The 9,751-nt window shown below is 44.3% G+C and overlaps 1 protein-coding gene across 4 annotated transcripts in view; it reads right to left on the bottom strand.

Annotated features, from left to right (window-relative positions):
• Positions 1-1,346: 1,346 nt before the first annotated feature.
• Positions 1,347-9,751, bottom strand: part of LOC111838235 (SH2 domain-containing protein 1A-like) — a 33,194-nt gene continuing 24,789 nt past the window's right edge. For all 4 annotated transcript variants that reach the window (XM_072699801.1, XM_023801020.2, XM_023801017.2 and 1 more), the window contains exons 5-6: positions 1,847-2,068; positions 1,347-1,570 (exon numbers count right to left, since the gene is read on the bottom strand). In XM_072699801.1, the coding sequence (XP_072555902.1) occupies positions 1,848-2,068 (221 nt within the window). In that variant the 3' untranslated portion in view covers positions 1,347-1,570; position 1,847. The remainder of the gene's footprint in view (positions 1,571-1,846; positions 2,069-9,751) is intronic.

Genomic DNA, 9,751 nt, shown 5'->3' with positions numbered 1-9,751 from the left:
TGGTTGTCCTATACTTGTGTCTCTTAAGACAATCTGATGGTGTAAAGGAACCAGAGGAATGCATGGGAAGGCTGCTCTGCAGGAAAGCTGTATCCGCGGCTCTGCGACATGCAGCATGCGCCAAGTCCCAGGGGGCTGCATGACGGCTGCCCGTCCCGCCGCTTGTGATGTCACTTGATTGTTCTGATGAGGCACAGGTCCCTCTTCAGGGGCGGGAGCCTGGTTTACACAGCCCTGCCTTCCAGGAACAGCAGGCTAAGGGGAAATGCAGCCCCCGTGTTGTACTCGGGCCTAGAAATCACAACCGTGGGGCGGGGCGAGGGGAGCGGGGGGGCCGCCATGTGTCAGCGCAAAGCCGGCCACGCTGTCTGTGCAGAGACATCAGCTGGCACCCCTTTAAATCCCTGATGCGTTACAGCATAATTATACACCTGCCAAATTGCTCCTTCATATGGCTATTTTGAGAATAAAAAATATGATGGACGAGAAGTGTTTACTCAGTTGCCATGGAAACTGTGTCAGGGACCGCATCTAATTGGCCCACACTGTGCTCTCCTCCTTGCTGAAAAGAACAGAGGCACTCGGAAAAACCAAAAGCTGTTTCCCCCACATTAAAGGAACAATGCGGCGTGGCCGCACGCGCTGTCCGAGGGCCGAGACGCGACCCCTGACACCAACAGAGCAGGTGCCGGGTAATTATAGTTCAATCAGCCGACAACTGTTGCTTTGAAAAGCGTGTGTGCTGACAAATAAAAGCTGGTCTCGCTGGAATTCCGCTTGCCGTAATCATAGTTGCTGAAGATATAGCCCTTGTCAACTGTGGTGTTGTGCATCCCAAATATAACAAAGAACCCCCACCTAAATAAAACAGCAGTGCGGCTCCTGCGGAAGAGACAACGGCACAGAAAAAAAAAAACTCCTGCGAGTCTCCTGTGAATCGGAACTCGTCCATTATTTAGAACTCTTGGTTATTCTTGCTCCAAAATGACAGTTGTAGTGTTAAGCTCAATAATTACACCTGAGCCGACAATACAGACTGTCCCCTTTGATTTCACCGTGGCAGAAACTTCTCACTCAGTGCCTGTCAGTCCTCAGGTCAAGGTTCATCGTTTCAGTAATTCTCTGGGTGCAGCTGGTGCCCTGATTTTTAGCAAAATGTGTGTGAAGCGATGAGCATAATCACAGCGGCTTGTCACTGCCACTGCTGGATTTTTGTTACCATGGTTTCTGTTTTGTTTGCCGTGGCTGTATTGTATAGATTCATATCTGTAATGCCATGTATTTTCAGAGAATACCCAGTTCACACAATTAGAATGTTTACATTTAATCAGAAAGAAGCTGGTTTTCCTGGCTGTCCGGCAAGTCTTTGTCTTTAACAGAGAATGTTTCCAGTCTTGTAGTGAAAGGGCCCCCTTCCTGTTCCAATCTTGTCGTCGGCCTGGAATCCAGGTCCATTAGGTCGAAGCACGTCTCTGTGCCAGAAGCTGGGCTTCATAGCTTCTTTCTGGTGGTGGGCACACAGAAGCATAGGACACCGTCTCCGTAAGTCACGTCTTCTTCGGGCACGAAGCTGCGATTGATGAAACACAGGGCTAATCAAGGGGATAAATAAGAGATGAGCCAGCTGGTGAGGGAGCTGCCCCTGACAGCCAGCTGTGCCGCTGGGAGGACCCCCCACCCGCCATGACCCCCAGCCCCCCCCAGCTCACCGCTCCACCCCACCTGTCCCCGCCTGCCCCGCAGCAGCCCAGAGCCGTCCCTCACGGAGGCCCGCAGCTACTGCCCCCCTCACCCCTCGGTGACAGCCGCCCCCGCCGCTGCTCTCCACTCGCTCCCTGCCACTCACGTCAGGTCGGCCGCCGCCCTGTCAGCCGGCCGCAGGCGCAGTCAGGCCTGTCTGCCTGGGGAGCCTGTCGCCAGAGTCTGGGCTCGTCTCGGCGGCTGCGGGGCTGCTCAGCACCTCCTGCATTTAAATCTCGGCGCGGCCCTGTGCTGTCCCCGCTCTGCGCTATTTCCCTGTTCGCAACTGACGTTCTCTTGTTGGCTTGATTACAGCCTGATCGACTCTCTGATGGAAACAACAGGTATTAAAGCATTTTAGCTAATGTTAGTAATGGTGTGGTGACATATTTTAACTGTTATATCGGCCACATAACAATAAGGTCACGCTGGAAGAAACACGAGTAACGCAACTGCACCATCGAAATGTATCGGCGTTTTTTTGAAGCCATAATGTAAAATCCTTAATCTGTTTTCCACTCCCCCCAAATGGTTTCATATATAGTAATGTGATTTTCAGCAGTGTTTGCAATTCCATTTTATTAAAATTAAACAGAAGCTCTTGGGGTTGCCAGAGTGGAGTGTGCAGCATTGCACAGGGAGCGAAGGATAATGACTCCCCTGATTGATAATCAATGGCTGCTCATTGCAGATGTATTGTGTTCCTGTTCTAGAGTTCTCTTTTAATGTCGCTCTTTCCCTCTCTCGCCTCATTAAAAGATCCAGTTACTTTCAAACAGCTTTTTAATTTAACATAATGATTTTGGAACAATGTATCAGATGTGGAGGAATCCCCCAGGATTAGACCTCTTCTTCAAGGTGCCTTTAAAGTGATTTTATTCACTGGTGAATGTATTTTTTGAAAGCGGTTTGTTTTAGGACATGATGGCATATTAGTATTTAGCATTACATACTCTCTAATTATACCGGTAAGTAGTTAGTATGGGCACAAGCAGCTGCTGGATGAATGGAGTATCATTGAAAGTAATGGACATGCTAGTCCATCCATTTTCTCTAACTGCTTGTCCTGTTCGGGGTCACAGGGGTCCAGAGCCGATGGCTGGGAGGCAGGGAACCAGCTGATCACAGAACACACTCACACACCATTCACAGCTTGTAATTCCAGTTAATCTCAGCATTTTTTTTGGACTGTGGAGAGCAGAGTACCCAGGGAAAATCCCACAATGACACGGGGAGAACATGCAAACTCCACATGGAGCCATGACAGAGACTCGAACCCAGGTCCCAGAGGTGTGAGGTAACCACTGTACCAGCATCCCACCCTGGACATGCTACTATTAATGCTTAGTATGTTTAAGGGTAGCATGGTACTTCGCCTCTGAGTTATGCTGCTTATACATAATAAAACATTAGTCCACATCCTCTGCACTGAATAAGCATTTTTCTGCTAAAATCCAAACTTTACCGCAATGTTTTTTTTTTTTATTATTCACTATTTCTGCTTGTATTTAATGTTCCATTTTCCTTTTACAACACTCACATGTCCTGGGATACAATGGGAGCCATTAGTGAGAGATTTCCGGATACTTTTTTTTAACTCCTTGCCATCTGTCACGTCATGAGTGATGTGACATTGTTTTTGGCACTTGGTGAATTAGTGCATCTTTAAGAACGAGCAGCTGGCGACACGTAACCCCGGAGAGGTCCCTGACAGAGGGTTTCAAATTGATCAGCTAGAAGTCACTGGCCCTCTCTTCCGGCTCGGAGCAGGTGTCATGCAGCTCTGGCTCGCGACTGCAGGGCAGCAGCTTTGGACTGAACTGCATATGTGCCTGAGCCGTGAAGTCAGAGGTAACCAGAATGGACTGGGGCACCAGTATGCGTCTGCGCAGCCTGCACTGCACTGCACTGCACTGCACTGCCATCAGACAAAAGGGTCGGACAGCATAGATGAAAGGACACGGCCGGGCTCAGGAAACCTTGGTCCCTCCTGCCGTAACTCCAGAGGGTAACATTACCATCTTAGTGAGCTCATATCGATTCCATGACCTCCACACCATTTGCATAAACAGTACTCTGATATATTCATGGGTCTGGGCTAAGATATGTATAAGGTTCCTCTGTAATTTTTGGCTCCACTTCAATTCCTGTCAAATTAGAGTAAAATATTCATTTATTTTTGGACATCTATCAATGTGACAACCTTTATTGTAAGATATCTTAATATACCTGTCATATCTTGTGTCCCTGGCCATTTCTGTAGTGGCCGTTAGAGGCAGTACATTAAGGGCGGGTGGCTTCCCGTGACGTTGTTGGTTATTCACTTTCAGTGCTGAGGACCTGTCTAGCCAGCGGTGCAGCTTGTTCCGCGCGCATCTTCCCCACCGAAGAGCTATCGTACGGCTATGGTATAGCTGCAGAAGTCAGCGTCAGGCTTAAAGTGGGTAAACATTTTCTGACATGTTTTCAATATGATTACATTAGAACAAGCGCCGTTTGATTGAGAAGCTACTATTCAAACCATGCAAATCATCAATCACAAGGAGCAGCGTATTAATTATTCAATAAAAGTCTAAATCAAGAATCAATGTTGGGAGTGGAGAAGAGGGAAATGGAGCATCCCAGCAGAGGGGGAGTGCAGAAAATAAAGAAGGAATAGGGAATTACTGCTCTCTCAGAGCTGCGGCTCGCGTCGTCTTCAGCTGTCAGAAACAACTGCCGTACCGCGGTTTCATCTCGCCAACTTTAAAGATGACTTTGGAAACACTTGATTTTCTTCGCCAAACTCGTTAGGTCTTTGTACCTCATTAGTTCAGGTTTTTGCCCCTCTTCCTGCTCTCTTTCTTTCCTTTTCTTCGAAGTCATCATTACAGCTCTTATGCTTCACACTTGCAGTTTGAAGTTTTAAATTGTAATGTGTGATCTTTGGCAATTACCAACTGGGCTAAATTTTTTCCCTGGGAATTCATTATTTACATTCAATTAAACAAATTGATCAATCAACCCTTTGCGCTACTACTGTAAGGAAGGAAGAGAGTAGGACTCCGGCAGACTTAATACACTACAAAGCTACCTACTGTAAGCTCCTGTACTCTCTTGAATTCAAAGCTGCTTTTCTCTTACTTCATTCAGAGAAACTTTTTAGGAATGCCATGAGTTGCCAATCAGGCTCATTAGTTTTATGCTTGAGATCCTGAAAGTGTTCAGTGCAAAAAGAGCTTAGAACTTTCGCTTAACTTGTGAGTTAAGGTAGTGTCATCTCTTTGCCATTTGTCTTCTAGGTCACATAGCATGATATCTTAGTAAGCACAAGAAATATGTTTGATGTGTCATATAATAATGTATCCACCCATGTTTTCAAACTCTGTGTCAAAGTCATGGTCATAGTTCTTCAGTATTTGATATTATTACATGCATGGTCTTTAACAGTCACCTCCTACCTAATTTATGCCCCAAATTTAAGCACCAAAGTTCACAATACTATATTAGTAATTGGACTATTGACTGAAGTAACTCTGGGCCCTTTCAGAGCCATGAAAGAGTCATATTTCTCTAATAAGATTATGCTCTAAAGCTGATGTGGCTATGATTTGGTTATAGTGAGAATTAATTTATATATACATCTGACAGGGCTATCTGATGTACACCTGACAGGGCTATCTGACGTATATCTGATAGGGCTATCTGACGTACATCTGATAGGGCTATCAGATATACATCTGACAGGGCTATCAGATATACATCTGACAGTGCTATCTGATACACACATACACCTGGCAGGGCTATCTGATATACACATACACCTGACAGGGCTATCTGATATACACATACACCTGACAGGGCTATCTGATATACACATACACCTGACAGGGCTATCTGCTATACACCTGATAGGGCTATCTGATATACACTTGACAGGGCTATCTGCTATACATCTGACAGGGCTATCTGATATACACTTGACAGGGCTATCTGATATACACCTGACACCTAATTAGTATTACAGGTGTCTTCAAGCTTTTCATCAGCCATTCAGCCTATTTAAAGGGAAAGAACATGCTACTGTGTTTGGTATCATTCTGTGCACCACACTGAACATGGACCAGAGAAAGCAAAGGAGAGAACTATCTGAGAAGCTCAGAAAGAAGATTATGGATAACCATGTTAAAGGCTATAAGACCATCTCCCAGCAGCTTCATGTTCCTGTGACTACAGCTGGCAATATTATTAAAAAGTATAAGGTTCATGGGACTGTAGCCCACCTCCCACTGTTGGCAGCAATTGCCGCAAAAGGTGGTTCCACAAAATATTAAATTAAGGGTACCATCTTTTTTGTCCGTGCCATTTTCATTTGTTTAATTATATAAAATATTCGACTGAATCAATAATCAAAAGCAAAGTCTGAGTTGTGCTAAATATGGAATAAACAATAAGTGACGCCTTTAAACTTTTGTCAGTTTCAAGTTATTTCAGAGATAGTTGTGTTTTTTTGTATTTTGTGGAAGGGCACTAGCAAATTTGTCCACGTCTGTAGTCGTAGCTGAATTTGCATTTTTCCATCATTTGCTTGCAGTCTTTCTTTATCACATACAAGCTTCCGCATGATGACCGTGGTCTATGAGGTCATATTTTAGGAACTGCTTGCTGTCTTTAGATCTGGAGTGTGAAGAAACCGGTATCTTCTGGAAATAGAAGGTAAAATGCTTGTCTTGCCTGTGATGCTGGTTCTGGCCATTGCTGGAGTTTATCATATTGCATTGTTCATCATTTTTTGTGCATGACAGATACTTAGTGTCTTAATCATGACATTCCCAAAAGCGCGGTCATGACATTCCCAAAAGCGCGGTCATGAGTGACCCACGCAAGCCGGAAAACAGCTGGAAAGAAAACACTTGTTTGTTTACATGTAGGGTCACACGCTAGCTGCAAACCACATCCCGAGGGCCACCTGAAGACCAGGTGTTTCCGTAGACAATGTTCTTCAGTGTGGGTGCTGTGTGGTGACCGTGCTGGGATCTTGTGTATTCCTGAAACTCAGTGCCGCAGGTCCACTCCATGCATGTTAAACAATACTGGCTCAACAATGGCACATGAATTAGCATCCCCTGCCTTTTCTGTATTTATTCATAATTACGTCCCTGGAGGCCTCTGAGAGGATCTGGCAGCACACGACTGAGTATCCTGTGTGTCTCACAGCTCAGAACCAACATCATCTACATGGAAACACTCCAAATGAAAAATATGGCTTCATGAGACGGCAATGCGGGTGATCCTGGTATTTTGATTGCTTTGTATATTCACCTTAAATGCTTTTTATTTAAGGTGTGTGTTCTTTTAGGTTATTGTTATTGCCAGTAAATTTAATCTTTCATTAAATAAGTGAAAATAGACGCTGACTGATCCTAATCATGTATGCTGTCCTGGTGTTTTGGAAAGCTCAAGTCCACATTGATTATCAGCTGAAAGTTGCTGCTGTGCTGTTGCATAGTGTCTTTAAAAGCACACTCACTCGCCTGCCAGCTAGAGACATGTGCTGCGTGTGACTGCACTTCAGAAAAGTGCCCTTTTCTCCAAAAACACAACTTTCCCACAAAGTGCTTTTTAAATGTATTCAGTAAGTATTTCAGTTGATGCACAGCAGGTGCTGAGAATCTGCACTTCAAGTCATGCACAAGTAATGGTTTACAACAATAGTAACTTTTACTTGTTTACTTTTTTTCTCGAAAACAATCCAAGTAGACCTTAATTGCTTTTGTCCAGTCTGTGTTCCAATATTCCAGTTTAATGGTATGTAAATGCCTTGTGCTTTATGTGAAATGTTTGGGGGATTGAAACAAAATTCCATTTGATGAGGAGGAAGGAGTCCCTCTCCACCCCTGGAAGGAGTCCTTTCCCTGCTGATGTTCTGCAAGCAGACATTTGTTGGCCAGGATTTGCCTTCCAAACCTGCAGAAGTCATTTTCTCATGTCTACGGCATGACTAGGTCTGTCTGTAGTTAGCCATTTAAGTGAATCCTCACGTCGTGCAGGATGAATCAGAAAATTCACTGAAGCTGGTTTAATTGGGATATTAGGGAAACTTCTGGTTAAAAAAATGTCCGTTTATAATGGCCAGCTCGTAATTCGCTTCCGGTTGCCGTCTCCATGTGGTACCACAGATCTGGAGCTGAAGCACCGCGCGGTCGCTCTGTAATCAGCTGCGTCAGGCTCCGCTTCATATGGAGGGGGAGAGGATATGAGTGAAGCCAAAATGTGCTGCATGCATTCCACGTGCAATTAATGGTCATTGAGACTTTGAGAAGGATAAATGGCCAGGTTGCCTGGTGCAGTGTTCCTCTGCTTGATTACAGAAAGGCAATGCTGAACCTGCTTTTTTATTTAAGTACCTCTGAGGGAAGAGGTTCACTCAATTCCCGTTAAACTGGCTCATATTCTAAAAACAAATATGGGCTTAGTACTGAGCTTTCTGCATGAACTAAAGGAAAATATTACAAACCACATGTTTCATAAATTGATTAATCAAACAGCTTGTTGTCATTAATCTTACCCTAATTAAGGGGGCAGAGCTTTTCACATCTTTTAAGCTGTAAGTGGTGAAGAGGCTCTGGCGTAACTAAAGCATGCTAACCTTACTAACGAGAAGATGCTTTCCAGGCAGAGTCTGCTAATGGCCGTCGCAGATCCGGACCGACCCCACTGTGCAGTTTGAGAAATTATATCATTGCTTTTGCACGAATCTGATTTTTTTAACATGCAATTACTATGCCGTGTTTTGCTATTTTAATCCTCTTTGTAGAGTGGAAAGTTCCTACAAGATCATTGCAAAGTCTACAGATGTGGGTTCGGCGAGATGCGCTTTTTGAACTGCAATGGATGCCAATGTTGAAAAATTGAGGGCACACATATAATAAACAGTTTAGTTTGCTTTCATAACTTAAGACCACAGCCTTTTTGGAAGGCATGCTGTATAGCAGAAATGGTACTGGGTTAGGTGGGACGTTGTCCCAGATTACTGAAAACACTATGTTTGTTAGCCTTGTCAAATTTTGCAATATATATGTTTATTGGAATATATATGTATAACATCTTGTATGGGTTAATTGTTGATTATATGCCATCAGCCAGCTAGTACTGCCGTTACTGGCATTTCTAAGACCTAAGTTGTCATTTTCTTATTGTCATAGAGTCACCCTTGTTGCTGTGGGTGTATCTGCTAGTACCATGATGATTACGAGTCTGCCGTGTGCCAGCAGGGTCCCACCAACACCATTTCCTAATTCCTGCAGAGAATCCGTCAAATCACACAACCAGCCACACAAAGGGCAAACCCATCTGGTTCAAGTTTTTGAACAACCTGAGATCTGTTCATGGCAAGCAAGTACCACTGACCTCAGAACACCAGATGGAATCTTTGATACACATTTTGCAACATTGTTTTTAAGCCATTGTGATTTTTCTGGAGTTGTCAATTGATTAAGTAGAGACCAGAGGGAGTTCTGGCAATTCCCTCTGGAAGATTTAACAGGCAAAGGCCATATTGAAGAAACAGTTTGATGGGGAAAAGAAATTTGCATATGAAATATACTTGACCATCAGTAAAATCACAGCAACTTCTCAAATGAAAAAGCAATCTTCATAAAGCAGTGGCCTCTCCGTTACCTTTTCTCTATGAACAGTTGACTGCAGTGTTTGACATGTTAGCATGTTAGCTGAAGGTCTGGAGGTGCTGGCATCAAACGTGCTACATGATCCTAAGCTAAGGCTGGGACGTCTCAGGACATTATATCAGCTGCTACACACAGCCCAGCTTGCAGTGCGCACAGGGTACAGCAGTGAAGGTCAAAGACATTGACGTGATGGCTGTCCATCTAGGGGTCGTGTTATTATACTACGTCTGTATGACCCCCATAAAATATCCCACTGGAACTCAGAAAGAGAAAGTTCATTGCGAATCGCTTTACGCTGAAGCATTGACTAAACCTCCAAGTATATATATTTGGCCTGTGAATCT

The sequence above is a fragment of the Paramormyrops kingsleyae genome, chromosome 1, assembly GCF_048594095.1.
Source record: "Paramormyrops kingsleyae isolate MSU_618 chromosome 1, PKINGS_0.4, whole genome shotgun sequence".
NCBI classification, from domain to species: Eukaryota; Metazoa; Chordata; class Actinopteri; order Osteoglossiformes; family Mormyridae; genus Paramormyrops; species Paramormyrops kingsleyae.
The sequence above is the reverse complement of the archived record's forward strand: the minus strand, read 5'-3'. Positions and strand labels throughout refer to the sequence as shown.